Source organism: Rhea pennata, chromosome 4, assembly GCF_028389875.1.
Source record: "Rhea pennata isolate bPtePen1 chromosome 4, bPtePen1.pri, whole genome shotgun sequence".
In the NCBI taxonomy this organism is placed as follows: Eukaryota; Metazoa; Chordata; class Aves; order Rheiformes; family Rheidae; genus Rhea; species Rhea pennata.
Genome location: NC_084666.1, coordinates 59,646,139 through 59,666,579, shown reverse-complemented (window position 1 = coordinate 59,666,579; position 20,441 = coordinate 59,646,139). Strand labels below are relative to the sequence as shown.

General features: G+C 35.1%; 1 protein-coding gene across 4 annotated transcripts in view; it reads left to right on the top strand.

Annotated features, from left to right (window-relative positions):
• USP53 (ubiquitin specific peptidase 53) overlaps positions 1 to 19,883 on the top strand; it is a 38,860-nt gene extending 18,977 nt beyond the window's left edge. For 3 of the 4 annotated variants that reach the window (XM_062574042.1, XM_062574041.1, XM_062574040.1), the window contains exons 10-16: positions 136 to 307; positions 1,554 to 1,703; positions 2,930 to 3,073; positions 3,322 to 4,054; positions 7,581 to 7,654; positions 15,229 to 15,334; positions 16,133 to 19,883. In XM_062574042.1, the coding sequence (XP_062430026.1) occupies positions 136 to 307; positions 1,554 to 1,703; positions 2,930 to 3,073; positions 3,322 to 4,054; positions 7,581 to 7,654; positions 15,229 to 15,334; positions 16,133 to 17,123 (2,370 nt within the window). In that variant the 3' untranslated portion in view covers positions 17,124 to 19,883. The remainder of the gene's footprint in view (positions 1 to 135; positions 308 to 1,553; positions 1,704 to 2,929; positions 3,074 to 3,321; positions 4,055 to 7,580; positions 7,655 to 15,228; positions 15,335 to 16,132) is intronic. The other variant, XM_062574043.1, reaches the window with a different exon arrangement.
• Positions 19,884 to 20,441: the final 558 nt, after the last annotated feature.

Genomic DNA, 20,441 nt, shown 5'->3' with positions numbered 1-20,441 from the left:
TATGTACACTCATGTGCTAGAGTGTTAAATTTTAATATAGTTTTTGGAATTAGGCCTTCAGTACCTGTAGCTTATTAATTTTTTTCCTTAATTGAGTTCAATGATTTTGATGCAAATAGATTTTTTTTTTCCTAGATTGGAACAAAATGGAAAGATGTGGTCTCCAAGTGTATTCGATGTCACTTTCAGCCATTGTTGCTATTCTATGCTAACCCAGGTGGCACAGCTGTATCTCCAGAAGATGCTCCAAAGCAGATTATTAACTTGTCTCAATACAAAGCAGCTGGAGGAAATGGGGAGGACTTTGGTAATGAAGTTTTTTCTTTCTTTAAAATTTAACAATACAATCTCAATTATATTTATAAAATGTGAATTATAAAGGAGAAGTAACCCATTAGCTGCCTAGCTCTTAAATGTCTTTTACAATAACTGTCTAAAAAGTCTCAAAAGATTAGTGTGCATATTTAATACTAGAATTGTCTGTTTTGCGTCTGATAGGGGAATAGAAATTGAGATGCATGGGTAATGGTGGGGGCAGGATTATCTTCTGTTCTAGATTGTTTGGTCATAGTTAGCTGCATGTAAAATAGTTATTTCAGAAGAAAATCTTAGTATATTTGTATATACAGATGTTCTTATGTCTGTATTGTGTACTTAAAATACCTTTAAAATACTATAGGTCAAACAATGCAAATAAGAATATATTCTTATATTCATATTTTGTATATAAAAATATTAGAACGGCTGTGAGAGCTGGGCCTCTTCAGCCTGGGGAAGAGAAGACTAGGGGGGGATCTTACCAATGTGTACAAGTACCTGAAGGGAGGGTGTCAAGGGGACGGGGACAAACTCTTTTCAGTTGCCCCGTGTGACAGGACAAGAGGCAATGGGCAGAAACTGAAGCACAGGAAGTTCCGCCTGACTATGAAGGGGAATTTCTTTACTGAGAGAGTGACGAAGCCCTGGAACAGGTTGCCCAGAGAGGTTGAGGAGTCTCCTTCTCTGGAGATCTTCAAGGCCCGCCTGGATGCAACCTTGTCTGACATGCTCTAGGTGACCCTGCTGAGTGGGGAGGTTGGACTAGATGATCTCCAGAGGTCCCTTCCAACCCTACTGATCCTATGATTGTGTATTAGCATATGAGTAGGTGTGTGTGTATATATGTCTGTATACACACACAGACACTAAATGCCAATTTAGAACTTCAAGAAAAACCAGAAGAAGCTACAGAAAACTTCTTTTCTCACTGATTCTTATGCTAGAGGCCTAAGCATTTAAAAATTCAGTTCTTTGGTTCTATAATTTCTACCACTGTCTCTATTTAACATTAATTTACCTTTTATTTTATTTATTTGTATGTTAAATTTGACATATTCCTCTTCACATAATGAGCTGCAATTGGATATAGACTGCTTCAGGGAACAAGGAATTGAAGATATCCCATTGCAGTCTACCATTATAAATATGGCAGTCTTTTCATATTTTTGAACTTGGATCTTGGGAAACTTAAATTAGGAAGCCGTTCATTTCTGAAATAGATATTCCTTTGATAGGATTTGAAAAGCATTCTGCTCCTAAACCAGACCACACAAAAGAGAATGGAATTGGAGACCCTGCTAATCAAAAGAGTAATAAAAAACTTCAGACAGATACTATGGCATTCAGTAGAAGCCATATTCAAGCTAGTGTTGGGAGAGGTCCAGGTATGTATCTTTTATTTATTTATTTTCTCCTTATAAATATTTTATTATGATGTAATTTCAGTTAATTGCTTTTCAGACATGTCCTAACCTTCAGACTAGAACCATTTTTAAAGGAATAATTCCATCACTACTTGCTATTCATAGAGGCATTAAAAACAAATGGTTAAGTAATGTCTCTCATGGAGTATTAAGTTTTCTGTTATACATCTATTTTTTTTTCTTTACCGTGTCTTATTAGTCCTGCACTAAAGTGATTCTCAAGATTTTGATCCATTTCATCACTGTCCCTTCTAACTATATAGTCACTTAAAATATATGTTAAAAAGTTGTTCTGGTCCTGTGGCGCGTGTGGTGTGGCATTGTGGATCATTAGCTGTTTGAGGAACACTGTTTCCCACAAGTGTTGTGGTAGGCACCATTATTTTTAGTCCTGTAATTCAACTGATTTTTGTCTTATTTTTGGGAAGAATAGTAAAGAAGTTAATGCTTTATACCTATTTAAAAATCCATTCTATCTGTAAATTAAATTACCAAGCAAAGCAACCTATAAAAAGTCCTATCAGGAGTGACTTCTGTGTTACCTGCCTATGCTTCTGCTCCAAACTCCTCATACTGCTCAAGGGGAGAGATGATGGTTCCCCTCGAGAGATCTATTTCTTCTGTTTTTTTAGTGCTGAATTCATAGACCTTTTGAAACTGAGAATGCTCAGTTTGATAACTCTCTTATGATGTGAAGACCCAGAAATGGTACTGAGAAACGGAGTCACTCTTAAAAGCAACAAGTTGCTTCACTAATTTCTTAAAAATAAAGCTTCGTGTTTAAACAAGATAAAATTTGGATATTTTTTTCAGTATGATTCCCAAAACTTGATGTAAATATTATTTGGTTTGAATATGGTTTAAGCATTCAAGCTTAATAACTAAGATGTATGTTTGTTTTATTTAAGTTTGCAAGATGTGCAATCAAGACAGGCTTGACTTAATGCTGCTTTGGTTGCTTTCAGTAGGTGTGTTTAATGGACCACCTGCAGATGTCTATGCACTTACATCTATAATATACACCTTATTAGGCTTAGGAATCCATAATATAATTTTGGTATATAATTTTGTAGTCCTTTAAAGAAATACTGATATTAAAATCGAATTTTTATGGTACATAAATACAATTGTGTTTTGATCATGACTTTTTAATAATGAATTTTGACAAAAGAAATACTTTTTTGCAGCTAAGTTAGGTTACAGTGATCAAAAGGACAGACTAAAGGATATATCCAGAGAGTGTGCTCAGAAAGCTGCTGATATGAAAAACTTCTCATCTTTACGAAAAGATGCAGACAGAGGACTGAGGAAAGAATCTGGGAGACAAAGAGGTAAGTTTTAAAAATACCAGTGGAGAATCAATGGGTTGAATAGGTTTTCAGCATCAACACTAGCTGTGCTAATTTTTTTCTCCTTTCAAGAGAAAAGGTCATAAGATTAGTTTACTATTGTTCAATATTCTGAAATACATACTGCCTTTGTTGAGTTTGAGATAGCATAAGAAAAATACGTAGTATAACAATATTGAAGGTAAATATTAACAAGAACTTCAATGGAGCTTTTCTTTTTTTCTTGTAAGATTTGATTGGGGACGATCATTCCAATTTTAAGTCGGGATCTCCTCCAGTTGGAAATGGACTTAGACAATATACTGATCAGCGCGTATACAGCAGCCAAGGAAGGGGACCTTATAAGCATGAGAGTGCACCTCACCAAGCCAAACTTTCGGTGCAGGTGCCAGGATCAAATAAAACAGAAGCTATTCCTGCTGCAGAGAAGCTGATGATCAGGACCAGGACTGATGGTGTTACTGGCTATGATACAGACAGCAGCCAAGACTCTAGGGACAAAGGAAGTAGCAGCAGCAGCAGAAGCAGAAGCAGAGGTTGGAAACCCATGCGGGAGACACTAAATGTAGACAGCATTTTCAGTGAGACTGAGAAGAAGCAGCATAGCCCGAAACATAAAGCAAATCCAAACAGTAAATCTAAGCATGAAAAAGAGCGGAGCTTTAACCATTGGCCGAAAGAGAACCAAATCCAGAAAGGTTTAATGACTATATATGAAGATGAAACAAAACAAGATACAGGAAGTCGAAGTTCTTTGGATTCAGAGGGAAAAGGGAATGTTGAAAAAAGCAAAGGATTTACAGAGAGAAAAATCCATGGTGATAACTGGCAAATGCAGAGGACAGAATCTGGGTATGAAAGCAGTGATCATATCAGCAATGGATCTGCAAATCTGGACTCACCTGTTATTGAGGGAATCAGCCCGGCAGATGTCAAGAATGTTAAAGAAAGCGTTTCCTACAGGTAATACTAATGCTCTCAAGAACTTGCATAGATTGCCTTAACAGAGAAGTAAGCTATTCTAATCTTCCTGTGATGTGTCAATTGCAGTTGAGAAAATGTGCTTTTGGAAGATTCTGTTCTTAAGGTCTTGTATATGGAAAATTAGCAACATATCTAGAAATACAGGTGCAAGCAGTTCTGTTTTAATTTTACTTGCACTCTGAGGCTGCAACATTCATTTAGTTCTGTTTGGAAGACATTGAGGCATAAAGTTCTGGCTCAGTGCCGTAATAACTAAATCCTGCTGAGGGGCAGGGTGTGTTAATTTGGAGTAGTTGCTGCACTTCTACAGTTAAAAAAAAAAAAAAAAAGGGGGGGGGGGGGGTAACCTGGTACCTGTATTGGAATACTACTGTCTGTGTAGATCATAAAGGTGCATCCTGGAAAAGGTTAAAAATGGCTCCTGGAATATATGAAGCGATATTGGTAAAATGCAAATTTCGCCAATATAAAATCCTGTATAATTGCTCTAAATTTTGTACCTGTAGGAGTTGTATTGACAGATCCCTGGTGGAAAAACGGGTATGTCAGTAGACAAATCATATCATTACTAGGCATTGTTCTGGAATTTAGATTTCTAGAATGTCTCAGGTATATATTGATCACTTGATAATACATTGAGTGAGATGGTTGAAAAAAAATCTTTGCTGAAAAGCGTAGTGCAAAATTTAAACTAGGCAAAAAAATGTGAGTAGTAGACAAATTTTATTAAACTTAAAACTACTGTATGCCGTAATAACAAATATAAAGGTACAAACCTTCCCAGTGCTGTTTTCTGCATTGTATCTTAAATTCTGTACAGAATTTGGTTCCTACTAGAATCTGTACTACTTCTGTTCAAGATTTAAAAAACACAGTTATTAGACCAAGCTTAGTCACAAGTTATTGCTAGGTTTAAGTGAATTTTTGGACATAAATTTTCATTTAATGATTTTTGTTTTATTTAGCTGGGGAAGAGAATAGCAAATACCAGGAGTAAAATGCTCTGACATTTGGAGAAGCAGATTTCAAAATGTATTCCTAAAATATATAGCAAGTTTTCAAGCAAAATACTCATTTAAAGCATTCAAAATACAGATTCTGGGTGAAATAAAATGTCTCTATTTTGGAACTGTTGAGCAAGCAAAATTTAATAATTTACTCAGTTCTTATTTTCCAAGAGAACTACATATAGAAATGTAAATAAAGACATGGAAATGGCTATACTACAGTAAAATTGAAGGTTCATCTAGCCTACATTTCGCCTGTACTAGTAGCCAGTAGCAGATGCTTATGGAGAGAGTAAAGTTGACAACAGATAAGAATTGTATTTCCTGGGTGTATTCTCCCACCCTACGGTAGTTCAGCTGCTTTATGAACTTTCTGATCTGGAGGTTGTGCCTTAAGCTACATGCTTAAAATGCGTCCAGGCATGTGCTTAAAATACACTTTGTACGCCATGCCTTTATTTCTTGCTTTTTCTCTACCCCCCGATCCTTTTCCCTCCAACCAACTGAACAAAACCTCACCATACAGAAACCTTATGGGCTTTTTCTAAATAGTGATACAAACGTGCATAAATCCATTCAGAGCCTTATTTATACTTTCAGTGTCTACAGTCTCCTCTAACAGTGATTTCCATTTTAACTATGCTTTGTGTAGGGATTTTTTTTTTTAATGCCTGATGGATGATTTAGTGAGATGCCCAAGTGTTGCTTGTATATTATTATATGAGAGATAACATGGTAGGTTTAAGTAACTTAGTCCATTAAGAATCTATTTACACTGTGGTTTAAATGTTTTTCAAGTTAGGAAAAGAAAATGCCATACTTTATCAATATACAAGTGACTTCTTGGGCCATTTAGTTTCAGAGGGATGTTACATGATTGATTGTTGCAGTTGTCTGACCGTACCTGCAAGTTTCCTTCCAGCTGCTTACGATTTAGTCTCATAAAAAATCATAGAATCATAGAATTGGAAAGGTTGGAAGGAACCTCTGGAGATAATCTAGTCCACCACCACCACCACCACCACCCCATCACCCCACTCAAACAGGGTCACCTAGAGCCCTGTTAGACAGGGTTACAGCAACAAGGACCCTCCCCTCTTGCTGAAGCCTGGGGGCCTTTATAAAGGACTATAAATAAATTGCTTGCAAGTTCTTTTAGAAGGTGGAAAACAATGACTTAGTCTTTTGTTTTCTGTTAGGTTGTTTCTCCCTTCTTCCTGTTTTTTTCCAATAATTTTCTTATTTTCCTGTCCTTTCAATAGGAGACATTCTTTATTGTAAAATTGCCACCGTGTAGCTTCTTCCCTTCCTTACCCTTGGAGAAGGCAGGAACTGGCAGGGTATTTGTCAGCTCCTTACCTGGATTTGTAGTGCACATTTGCTTAACTAAAACAGAAAGATTTACTAAATCTGCTGGGCTTGTTTTACTCTTGAGTCTGCTACTGTAACCTTCCAGCATGAGTTTGAGGAAAAAACTTTTATATGAAAATTCATATAACAAGGTATGAATGAAGGACAAAGTATCAGTCACAACTTACAGGAATAATGTGTGTTGCAACAAACGGTAATAATGAGCATCTAAATATCAAACTAGGAGAAGGGATAGCAAGCTAAAATGTTAGCTAACAGATTTCAGGTTCTTAAGATATTGATACTGATGAGATATTTGTATTTTTAGAGAACTTAGGCTTGTCATAGTCACATACTGCTGTATTTTTAACCTCAAGATATTCAAGATGTAAACTATTAGCATTGAAAAACGTGTGTGTTTTGGACATCAGTGGTACTGATGATAAATTGAAAACCATGCGTACTGCACAGATAGTATTCTTTTGCTGTGTTTAAGGGGGGAATGGAAGGGAAAATTTTCAAATAAATGGAATGGGATGCCCAATGCTATCTGTGCCCCTTAGAAAATCACTTTTTTGTTTTAAAACTGTCACACTTTGGTTTTCTCTGTTAGTAAGCACTTTTGAAACTCTTAAGCTTCTGGATTTTTTTAAATGAGAAAAAGTGCAGTTGGCAGTCCTTTCTCATAGGTAATGCATTATTTCTGTATTAACTTTAGTCTTTATTAAGTAGAGTGATATGATATTAAAAGGCAAATTTTTTTGATTTTATGTGCTGTGTATTAGGCATTTTGCTGTTACACTGGGTAGGGCTGCCATTCTCCGGAAAAAACTGAGAAGATCAGCTTCACAAGCTCTGTTTTTTTTCCTGCCCACACTAAAGAATTCAGCTGATCCTAAACTTTTCTGTGTCAATGCAGCCTGCCACATGTGGCAACTGTGTTAAAAATATTCAAGGATGACCCCACTATCTTACCTCACATATACTGCATGCTTTAGCAAAAAATGTGATAGTATAATGAAAATGCAGGTCAGATTTTTCACATAGAAAGGCAAAATTGGTATTTTTAAAGCTTCTAATATTATAATGTTTGTGATCATATATCAGTAGTTTAAGCCTTCAAACTGCATGTGTGCTTTATCTTACAGTGACCAGAACTTGTCAACCAAGAAAGCTGAAAATATGTTACATTCTGTATCCCAGCAGAGCAGAAACTTTCATGGTAAGAATTTTAATCTATATAAAGGGTAAGAGTTTTATTTAAAAAAAAATTTCTAGACATACCAAATTTTAATACGAATGTATTAATACTACACAAGAAGTGGACGTGTTTCTGACTTGCCATTTATTTGGTAATTTTGGTCCATGAATTTGTGTCATCATATTTCATTAAATCTTATTGTTACTGCTATTTCTTTACAAGCATCAGCCAAATATTTTTGAAGCTCAAGATTCTGTATTTAGGTGAATCAAAGCGGAATCTGCATAGAATTGGTTGTTCTTCTGGGCATGGTATTAGTTTTCTGGTAGGCATTTTGCGGTAGAAAGATGTCTTCATTGCAGACTGCACAGCCTGTTGCTCTGACTTTTTAGAATGGCAAAGAAAATCTTATTTTTTTCTCTCTCTCCACAGTAAATTCCAAATTTTGTTCTTGTTCACATCTTTTTTAACCTTGGTGATGTGTTAGGCTGATGAATAAAGATGGAAATAAAAATGGTGTTCATGTCCCATGGATCCCTCATATCCCATGCTGTGATAGATAGTGTGGTTTTTTTTGTTTTTTTTTGGTTTTTTTTAAGTACTCCATCATCATGGAAATAAAATTGTGTTATGACAGTAGCAGCAACAGTAGCTCCTACTTTTGCTCTTTGTCATGAATATGCGTGGTGGAGGTTTATCTGTTTCTGACACCTCCTTTCACACTGCAGTGGCAGTGCTTGCCTCTGGATTGAACCACTTAAAAATGGTTTCCCAAACAGCTGTACCACTGCCTCTACCACAAAAGTGACCAGCTTGGCAATTTTTGTAACTCTTTGATATGTTGTATTTCAGTATGTAAAATGTAAGTATAGTTTTAAGAGGTCACAGCTGCTTTTTGTGTGTCTTTATAAATTAAGCCTTAGGGGTACAATGTTTCCTCATGCCCCAGACTAAACTCCCTTGGTGTGCTTTGTTACTAAGTATTTGATTTTACAGTTGATAGAACAGTTTGTCCTTCCTTGTGCATTTTATATGCCACTACCTCCTCCTTAAGTGGCCCAGTACTTACCTACCACTGACTGATCAAAGTTCAATTTATAAGAGCTGGAAACAGTATTGTTCATTATATTAGTGATTTTGGCTGACCCTATCCTGACATACAGCAATCAATGTAATTCATTTTCATTGCTCTTTCAGGGTCTTTTCTTTTTAAACCAACACAAATGATTAAATGTAAATCTCCATTTTTGTTGAATGTGTTCTGCTTTTGGAACATATTTCTCACTTTCTAATGATGATTTTTAGCAAGATGTGTTTTCAAAAACAAATCAACCGCCTCCCCCATTGGAACACACCTGTTGTGTTCATTTGCTGTGCTTCCCCACAAAAATATTTCAGTGACTGTTTTTGGGGTGTATATACTAAGAAAGATCACTAAAAGTGTCTGGGTAGTGTGCGGTAATATTTCTTTTCTTTTAAAAGATAAAGCAATATCAGGAAGAAACGCTTGCAATAAGGAAATCTACTTCCTTTTACATATTAATAACTCTGCGAGATTTTTATAAATTTGACAAATGTCTCAGCATATAAATACTGTAGGTCAGCAAAAGGCCAGCCAAAATCACTCTCCACTGTTGCTGAAACAATAGAATGGTACTTGTACAAAGAGTCGTAATAAATATTGGACCATTTCCCCAGGAAGTGTTTGATTTTTTTTATAGGTATCATATATCCTTTCAAATAGTGTACAGTATAACTTTTTCCTAAGAGTTAATTTTTTTTGAGTTTTTCTTTCCATATTACTGTTACCTTTCTGCCATTATTGCAATTCTTTTTGATTGTAGAAAGAAAACTAATTTGTTGTTTATAACAAACCTCCATTCCCAAACCTTTTGATGTCTGTCTGGTGTTCTTTGGAATGCAAAGATCTCTCTCTTTTCTTTTTCTTTTTTCCCTTGACATTTAATCTGCTATAGTTCTGTACTGCACTGTATTTAGCATATCAGTGAAAAAAAATTGTATAGCAAAAGAAAGAAAGAATCATATTAAGGACTGTCAGAATAAAAAAATAAGATAGTTTCAAATTCAAACAGTACTTGACCTTAGTAATGAGTATTCTGTGGAGTTTACCATGTAGTAACTTTCACTATGCATCATTGATGCTTCTTCAAAAATGTATTGATTCCAAGTGATCCTTAGATTTATCATATAACATTACCATAATGATTGTCATAAAATGATGTTAAAATCCCATCTATTCAGTAATACCAATTCAGTACTAAGTTGAGTAGTTTCATAGCAAAAACGTATGTATCATAAATCAAATGTGAAGTTCTCAAGTTTTTGCATGTTTTGAAAAGTAATACTGCTAGTGTAAATGATTAATGGGCTTAGCGGATACTGTCACTTAATTGAAAAGATAGTGAAGAACTCTCTTCACTATTATGTGATTAGCTCACATATATGTAGGATTAAAGATTTACTTAGACTCGGTTATTAGGCTGTCTAAAAAGTGTGTCAGGGCACCTTTAGGAAGGATGGAAGTAGTCATTTAGAGGTAGCAGCTCAATTACCCTATACTATATCTCTGAGTAGTATGAACAGGACATGAGCTGTTAGGTAAATACCATATAGGTTTCTAGAAAATGGTGCCTGAAGAAAGAAGTATCCAGACCTCTCCTGAGAGAGAAGAATGAAATGTAAGAGCTCATTGCTAGCTGTGGACAAAAGGACTTGAAAAAATACTTTTTTTTTTTCCTGGCTTTTCCTCTCTGCTTTTCATATGAAAACAATGTTGAACTTCCAGTAGTGCCCATAGTTTTCATTACTGTGCTTTAGCAGTTCCTGATTTTAATAGAAGCAGAATAAGCTACTGCTCAGTAGCTGAGGGATTCTGTCCTTGACTCTCAAAAGCAAGCTTATTGTTGTATTATAAAGATAGTAACATTGGATGACACAGTGGTTATGGAGATCAAATGACTGTTTCCCCAAGTGGTAATAAGCAATAGATTACAGTAGTTCTAGAACAGCTGTCCTGTATGGCCATTTTCTATTAATGTGATCAATTTTGGCTTGAAAATGCAGATATTAAGCATGCAAATATGGTATCCTTACTTTATATTAATGAGTAGCTGCTCATGAAGTTTGAGCTTGATGGACCTTGGAGGTTAAAATCTCTGTTTATGAAGAGCATATGGCATTAAAAAAACAAAAAACAAAAAAACAGTGTAACAAACCAATCTGTTCAGTGATCTCTAGAAAGGGATATACTCAGAGCCTTAACTTAAATTTCTCCCCTGTGGAAAGAAAAAAATGTCTTGCATTTGCAAAGCAGTGTTCATAATATTGGAAACTTAGAGGTTTTTCCATTAGTAATTATTCAGTTCAATAGCATGAGACAATTCCAACTGAATTTTAGAATCTTTCTGAAGCTCTGGTGAGTATATAAAAAGAATCCAAGTTGCTTTTACTTCCTGGTCTCTTCAAAAAAACCAACCAACCAAAAAAAAAAAAAAAAAAAAAAAAAAAAAAAAAAAAAAAAACTCCAAGCCCATAAATAAACCATAATTCTGAAAAAAAGGGACTCTGTTTTTTCAGGGAGACCATACATTTGCAATCTAATAATTTAGAATAATATGCACACATGTTTATTTCTCTAACAAAATCCAGTTCCTAACCTTTATAGTGCAACAAATGGATATGACATTCTTGTTCAAAGAATGGTAATTCTTCAAATTTAATTTACTTGACATATAGAACAGGAACAAAAAATGCCTTTCTGGTCTGTCTTTAGATGATAGATTTACTGTTATTCTAGACAAACATAGTTAAAGGATAAAAGCATGCAGGCTGATGAACCTTATCTGCTAAAAGTCACTTCTCTAAAAATTGCATAAAGGATAGGAGGTGAGAAATGGTTTTGTGATGCCTAATCCTGACAAACCAGAGGACAGCACAAATCTACCCATGGCCCTGCAACCCCTGCGGTGTTTACAAGACAAGTGATCTGCTTTAATGAAACAGTTTGTGTCAAGAAAACTTCATATTGATGGGGAGAGCATAGCCTCCCTACACACACCTCTGCTATTGTTAGCAATGCACAGAAACACAAGCGTAGAAATTTGAATAGATTGTAGAAATAAAACTTATGTCCTTGCCATATGTTAGCTTTCCCCTTGAGAGAGCATGGAGGAAAGATGCTATGGATTTGAAGAAGAAAGGAAGCAAAATATTCTCAGCATGCTGTTAAGCTTTGTGAAATGAGTTTCTTTGCTCCCTATCTCATCTGCCCTGTGAATAGGAAGAAAAGTGAGATATAAATTTGGCTGCAACAGGAAGAAATTAAATATTAGATCATCCTATTCCTCAAAGGAAGGGAGGACAGTATGTGATAGATGAGAGATTATAATTAATATGGTGGGGTTTATAATTTCAACTTTAATCAGCTAACCTACAGTTTAAAAAATACTTTTTTTGTACTCATTAACAAATACTCTCAAATCCTTTGCCTTATATTCCTATAGCTATAGGAAGAGATAGTTAGTAGTTCCTCAGGCACTGATAGTGTTGCCTGGAAAATGTAATAGAGGAATGTAGAAATCACTGTTAAGCCAATGGAAATGTAATTGACATGTTTTAAAAGAAACAAGAAAGCCCCCTAAGCTTTCAAGGTTTCCAATTACAGTCAAGTTAGCCCATGCAGATTGAAAATTAAAGCACTCTTACTTTTTTTGATTTACTTTGTGGATGTGAGAAATTTGAAACAAATAATGCAAAGGTTAATGCTCAAATTTTGAAATGAGGACCCAATAAACTTTATAAGGAGGGTGATCTAGAGATCAGTATGAAGGGAGGCTAATAGTTGATGTTGTTTGGTAATAGTTCCTTCACTTAAACTTACGCACACAAGAAAGCACACAGAAAAACAGTGGAATTTTGACTTTTGATTTTGTCTGGATACTTAAAGCAAAAGAAATCCATGCATTACAGATTATTTGACCTCTGAATGTTGCTCCAGAAGGTGTGGGTTTTTTGGTTTTGTTTTTTTTCCTGAATATTTAAGTTTGGCCAAGTGGTAATGTGTTTACCTTCTAGGCTAGGACTGCTTTTTTGTACCACGTTTCCAAAGCCTTGCTCCAAGTAAGTTCTTCCACCCCTTCAATTGAATACAGAAAAATATCTGTGTTCACAGAGATAAATTTATCACAGTACCTGCTACATAAGTATTACTTCTTGTTTTCTTATTGGCATTAAAAAGCATCAGACAATCAAAACCACAGGAAACATTCACCTAAAACAAAGTAAAAAGGAAACTTCTTTTTAAATGTACAGAAATTAGTCTTTGTAGGATTTTTCTAGCATTTTGTATTCCTAAATGCCTGTTGGCTTGCCTGTTGGCTTACCTGTTGGCTGTAAAATGGCTCTTCATCTTTTGAAAATCTCAATTGGCTATTCAGATGTGAGAATATACAAACTAGCCTGCTTTTAATGTTTATAAATGTATTTGAGAAACTGAAGTTACCTCTAACTTATTGGTAAGCTTTTTATGATCAGTTGATAAGGATGCCAGGTCTCCAGCTGAACTCAGTGCTAGGCTCCCATATTCACATTTGCAAAGAACCTAGAGCCAAAATTCCCAGCAGAGTCTGTCTCTGGTTTTAACCATGCATGGATGTCATGTCAGCAGAAGAGAAAATAGGCATCTATTTTTAAGTTAGCTGGAATTCTGAAGGCACAAACCACCTGGTATCACTGAGCAGCTTTGGTTGAATGCCTGCCAAGCTCCATTCCAGAAGGAATGGCGCTCTAACCTTTGCTGCCACCTCCTGTCTGATTTATGATACTGCTTTCTGGAAGGACTTTGATTCCTTAGATTCAGGCTAAATTCTGAGGGGTTTGGCATGGAACGCTCATCACATCAGCTGGTTTGTGGAATTAAAGAGCAGTTGCATGAGCAATTTTTTTTTAGTAGAAATGCTCTTGTATAAAAATTGATGTACTCAAAGTTTGCAAGTTAAAACCTTAACTACAGACCCTGTTAACTGAGAAAATAATTTAACTAATTCCATTCATTTCAGGTTACACTGACAAGGGTCATGTAGCTAATGAGGCCTCTTTCAGTGACCATGTGTTCATATTCATTCTAGAGTTGTGGTATCATTTACCATACTGGAATAACAAATTTTTTTAGTTTTTGGTTGAAGGAAAGCCTTACTGAATGCTTTTTCTCTTGAACTGTATGCCCTTCTAGCCTTTATAATCTCTCTTCTGGGACAAAGATGTAGCTGTTTCAGTCCTTTATCAGCTGAAGTGTAGAGCAGATACTATCTCTCAGGACAAATCTTCAGTTTTACTCAGTTCTAGGTTTTTTTTCTGTTGTTTTTTCGACTTGCATATTCACATAGCATCTTTTTTCCCCAACTCTGTTCAAACTTGGAAGTTAAAACAAAAAAACCTATTTCACATTGGTAAGGTTACATCATTCAGAATAGATCCAAACCCTTTGTAGCTTTTGTTGATGAAAGTTTGAAGGCCACATATGTAATCCCATCAGAAGTTGGCAAAGTTAATACCATCTACTGAACCAAAGATCATTCCATTAGGATTCAGGCAAATAAATGCCTCTATCTGCGACATTAATTTTTGTTATTCTCAAATAAGCAAAGTAGTAATGTATATAGTAGTTTATAAAGCTGATCTGTGCATTTATAAAATCAGTTTTATTTTGAAAGGCTTCTGAGCAGGTCACTGATGATAATCATTACATCAGGAAGAATTCTAGTATCTATTTCTAGACAAATAGACAATTTCTTCTTCCTTGCCATGAGTTATATTCTTCACGGTGTCCATATAGATTGCATTATGCTTCTTTTATATGCTTCCTTTATATTTACTGTTAATAATAAGCTTCACAGTTCAGAAACTCTGTATCTTTGGAGAAAGATTCTTTGGTTTCGTCCTTGAATAGAAAGGACCTCCAGAGTATGAGTGTAGCACAGGTGCCCCAGGTACTCCTGTGTCATGTGTCTCAGGCACAGACTCTCAGTGAGTGCTCTCTGCTGGCTCAACATTTTTAAGAGCAGCACAGTTACTGTAAGAGGTGTAACAGTTCTTTGATGTTTTATTTTCAACTTGTTTCAAAGATTACATACTGTATTTCTGAAAACTAAAGAAGTCCTTTCCAGTATTAATGTTGTTTCATTAGTATTAAACCATGTGAAATTGGAAGAGTTTATGTATTTATTTATTTTGTAATCTAGGGTTTTTTGTGATTTTTGGATATTTAAACATGCTTTTGTAAAAGCTTGCTTTTGAAAAGTATGCTTTAATTAGATGCAATGTTAAGAAGATACTAAATGCATTTACAGGACTTTCAAGTGTAACCTGAAAACAATTTTAAATATTGAACATAACCATTCAAAATTATTTGGAGGAAATAAGATCTAATTTAATGTGAAAGATTTTTTTCAAAATGCTTATTTTAACTATGTCAGACTGACAAGAATTAAATATCCTATGTTGTGGTGTTTTATTTGTTAGTATAATTTAGGAGAAATCTCAGAGAAAGAGTTTCTCTTATTTTTATTTTTTTTTAGTCCCAGACTTGAGGAAAGACCAGATAAATTCAGAAGCTAACTATAGACCTCATGTTAATTTCCCAACAGAATTACATTTGCAGATGCCCAGTCCTCCAGTAAAGAGGTAACTAATAATAATGTTAATTTACTATGTTATATATTTAAGAATATTTTAAATTCTGATATATGATAGGAATCATTATTAAGTACATAAAAGTAAAGGAATTTAATATTTTGACAGATGATTCCTTCTATATTTTACATAACTAAGATGGCCAAAAGTTTTCCTTTTGGAAAAAGGTTGGAGTTTTAATGTTTAGTCAATGCAATTAAATAACTTTGTATAGTTTTAAACAATCTCATCTGAACAAAGGCCCCAAGTATTTTTCTGTTGTACATATGTGTGATATAACAGATGGTGGTTAGCCAAATTGGTTATTGAAAAGTTTGGCTGGAAAGAGTGAAAACAATAACTTCTGCTTAGAAGCTGCTGTTATATACGTATAGTTTCTAATTTGAAGTGGAAGTGCCCAGTACCTCCTAAAAATCAAGAACTTAAAAGCAAGTTGAACATCCAAAAGTGACATCTAATACTTTTTTTTTTAATGGATATATCAGACTGAGTCCCAGGGATACTTAGACAAGAATGGAGTTTGTATTAGATATAGTACTGAATTTTGAGGGCATTTATTTTTCCTTAGAATTGCTTTTTTGGCACGCTTAATTTCAAATGAAAGAGAATGTGAAGTGATTTGATACAACCTCTAGCTCAATGGCTAATGCTAAGCAGTCCTCTAGTCAACTACAGAATATTTAAGCAGTGTTAATACAGCTATCATAATAAGATAGTTACCTGTGCTTTTTAATTTTTTAATAGTTTTACAGCTGCTTACCTCAATAACTATGTGTTTTTATATTTTAGAGTTGAAAGGCCTGAGACTAATAGGAAACTTTTCCCATCATCAGCTCTACAACCAGTTCTTAAAGACCACATTAAGACGGAAAGTAGGAACAAGGCAAATGAACAAACTTCTTCAGAGTGGCTTAACCCAGACAAGTGTGAGAAGATGAATGTGTCAATATATTCTGCTTCTGCTGATAGTATACCCCACCCTTATACAGAAAACATCTGCGGAAGGAGGCCCATCAACAATGACTTTCACCACTCTTCTCAGCTGCAGCCTCATCCCACAAGAACTTTTGTCCCAAAGCTGGGCTTGTCGCCTTTGGTGCCCCAAAACCTGTCAGAACTGCCTGCGGTGCTGCCCCCTCCTGGTGAGCACGCTGGGCACTCTCTCCGAAGGGTGGATGCACATTGGGTGCCTGAAGCGGTTTACCAGAATCTTCCCCCTCCTTTACCTCCAAAGAAATATGCTATGAATATTTCACCAGGATCAGAAAATAACTCGGGAGCAGATGTAAAATTGACAGAAGTGTTGCCAAATAATCTTGGAAGGCAAACAGGTACACCTTTAAAATCTGCATCAGAAGCAAATGTATTTACAAATGAAGAAAGATTTAAAGAGCCATTTCAAGGGAATGAGCTGTTTGTTCATAAACCAGATTCTTCACCTAGCTTATCAGTTAATGACTTTTGGACTGTGTCTGAAAACTTCCTAAAGAAAGGATCTTGTCATGCAGGACCAAGTGCTAGCTATGCAGATGCAAATGACAGTGTATCTCTAACAACCTACTTTTCAGTAGATAGTTGTATGACTGACACATATAGGATGAAATATCATCAACGACCCAAGCTGTATTTTACAGACTGTGGAGGCTTTCACAAAGAAAAGCATCTACCGTCAACTGGAACAGAACTGAATGCTACTTACCACGCTACTCTTGGGCCCAGTCATCCCACATCTGAGCAAAGATACAAGGCAAATGTAGAGGGCATACACTGCAGTCGATAGATTAAAAACAATCTGGATCTGACTGTTGCATTTCATATAGTCTATATATGGACAGGAACCTTGAATCTGTTTGTGTGGTAAGCAAGGTACAGGCAACCAGGTACCTACTTAGGAGTTACGACTGTTTCAATGAATATACAAGTAGAGATGAACAGAGGAGAGGTGCTAAGCTTCTGATTTTTTGATTTATTACTCTTGTTGCCTTAACGTTTACCTCCATTATTTGGCTTTATCTTTTACAATTTATATTGTAAATGATCCCTTTGGGTTGTATGTATCTTATAGCATTGGGATCAACTAGATGTTACTAATTTTTAAAGAAGTTTTAAATAGTTGCAGTTTAAAGAGTGTTCCATCAGACCCTGGACACTAAACACAACCTGCAAATGCTTAGACTAACAAAAAAGATAAGCATACTACCATATATAATGCAGTACATGTAGTTATAATGGAGCAGTATTTTTCCTGGTAAGTAACAGGACCTGTTACTTGTTCTTTCAACTGACTTCTGTGAGAATCTGTGCTTTCACAAACCTTTAAGTGTCTTTAATACTAGTTTACCCAGAGAATTTATAACTTGGTATTTAAAAAGCCTTAATAATAATTCTTTTAGAGCTGCTCTGGTTTGCAGGTGTTAGGTAAGATTTTAAAGGGAATTCAAATTAACCAGAGGAGTAGACTATCCTATTAATAATATACATGTGTTTGTATACATTTTTAAACTAATATTTATCAGAATTGTTCCCCCTGTAAGATATCTAATTAACTTACTAAAATCCAATTTAACCACAAATTGATGTTGCAGAATAGGATGCTAATTTTAAAATATGGAAGTATCATACAACTGTCAAAGACACATTTTGTAAGATCTTAAGTATATAGTTAATATTCATGTTCAGTTCAGACCGTTTCTCTTAGTTGAATGCAAAGTCAACATTGCTATTTATTAAACTCCATATCTTTTTTCAGCTTGACATCTTGAGCTAAGTTTAAGGGATTGGACATTTTGATTTTACTGACATATAAACCTTTTTTCTCTTCAGAGCAGTTTGACAAATGGTAAATAGCATCTTACTAGATCAGACTGAACCTGCAGCTGTTCAGACTGTGGTGTCTGAGGTGGCGTGAGAAGTAGAGGTTCCTCTCTGCTGTAGCACTCTGCCCTGCAATTTTGGCAGCTCAGGCATTTACGATGCCTTTTGCAAACTTGATTTATTTCACTAATAAGGAAAAAGATTATCTAGCTTTTATGTGGTTAATAAGTTAAATCAGTTCACAGAAGTATTTAGTGATTGCTTAGGCCCAGTGTGTGGCCCAGTGGGGGAAGGAAGGAGAATAGGATTTCACCCTCGTGGCAGCTGTGAGTATGTGAATGACCCACTGTGTCAGAGACATAGACAGGCTTAGACTTCTGTTCCAGTGTATCATACCGTTGAACAACGTACACTTAAGAAGTAATGTTAGCAAACCCTGGCACTATCTGAAAAAAGCTGAATTTTGCAAATACTCATATTAGCGTGTTAACTTAAATTTCAGGTGGTGCTGATTACATCTATACATATATGCCTTTTAGTTATGAAACTAATGCAAGAAGGTTAAATATGCACGATAAACACTCTTGCTTATGCTTGCACTGTTGGTCAGAAAGGCTTTCATATGTTTATGTACCTTGTGAGAGTTCTAGTGCTTCAACCAAATGTTGACAGCTGTTTTAGTGTGATTATCCAAGGTATACATTTAAACACTAGTTTTGGTTGCTCTGTGTCAAGATCAGGGTTTTTTTTTTTTAACTACTTGTAACATAGCGAAACTGGAACATGATATATGCAACAAACCAAGTTATCTCAGATTAATCCTCGTATTTCTACCTTCTTGCTCAAAATTTCTTGTAGCACTTAATCTGAATTTTGTAGTGCAAATTCTGCATGTTTGAATATGTTTGCTAGAAGAAGAATCTTGAATATGTAAGAACTTGGAAGATCCCTAAATATTTTTGGAAGAGATTTGAAAACTTGTTTTAAAAAAAAAATGTAGTTTTTCCACAGCTGTGTTACATACTATACATAGCCAGTTAAGTAAAGCTAGCTTCTAATACTTGTGTAAAAATGAAGCTTAGTATTGGAATTTGTAAATAATGTATAATTTGTAAAATGTTTGCAAAAATCCTGTATTTGAAATGACAGTATTTTTATGTATAAACAGCACAGCAACAACTGTGAACAATGATGTTAGAAGTTATTTTTAAACATGCATAGCAATGTTAATACTTCTGTACAATGAGCAATACGAATGCCTATTTTATTGATACCAATGAATCTGGTTTCCAGTAAGCACAGCTGGTAAACTTACTGATTTTTAAAATAGCTGCAGTAATTCAGATGTACTTCGGTCTCCTTGCTTTGCTTGAAACAAATCTTGCTAGACAGCTTTTTGTGTGACCTGTGTTTACCAGGTATTTAATTATAATAGTATATAGACAGCTATTTGAAACACCTTTGTTTTTATATTTGACTCTGCACTCCATGTATGTATGTATGTAATATTTGCTAACAGATATGTGAAAACTTGTTTTGACTTACCTAGGGTGCCTATTTATTTTTTTATAAATGTCCCCTTCTGGCTATAGATTTGTATAAGAGCCTAGGCAACTTTTGTAACAGTAAATACATTTAACAAGTCTTGTAATTAATATATTTTTCAGTCTTTAGAATTATTTTCTTGCAAAGTTTTGCTTGTTCAAACTATCAGATAAAATTTAAAGTGTCTTTGTCTTTTGTGCTTTCTTTGTACTCTTATGTTTTTCTAAACAATCCTGGGCTTCTAGAATTATGTTTTGATGCACTGACAGATAATACTGCTAGTAATGATCCAAACTTTTGAAGAGATGGTGCCCCAGCTACCTTATTTGAACAGTAAGAATCATTTTCTGATTTTTGCTTATAAAACCAGTAGAATTACTTTAGCTTTCCAAATAGCTCTGAAATGCATAAAGCAATTTCAATACCAAGTGACAACTGCTTGATTAGCTATCCTGATTGTCTTTCTGACTTCCCAGCTTTGTTCTGAGAGAGGTAAGTAAAAATTTGTGTGTATATACATACATGTTCAGGTGCTCAAGGAGTGTATCAAATAGCTCAATGCCTCAGAAGTCTGGCTTTTGTTAATGTTTAAATTTTCTGATACCTATAAAACCTTCTATGTCAGACTTGGCTGAATGAGCCTCAGTCTTCTCTGCAGAAATTTCTTCTAGCTTTTCAAAGGCTATTCAGCTAAGATGTATTCTTAGATATCTGGTGTCTTTACAAATGAGAAATGGAA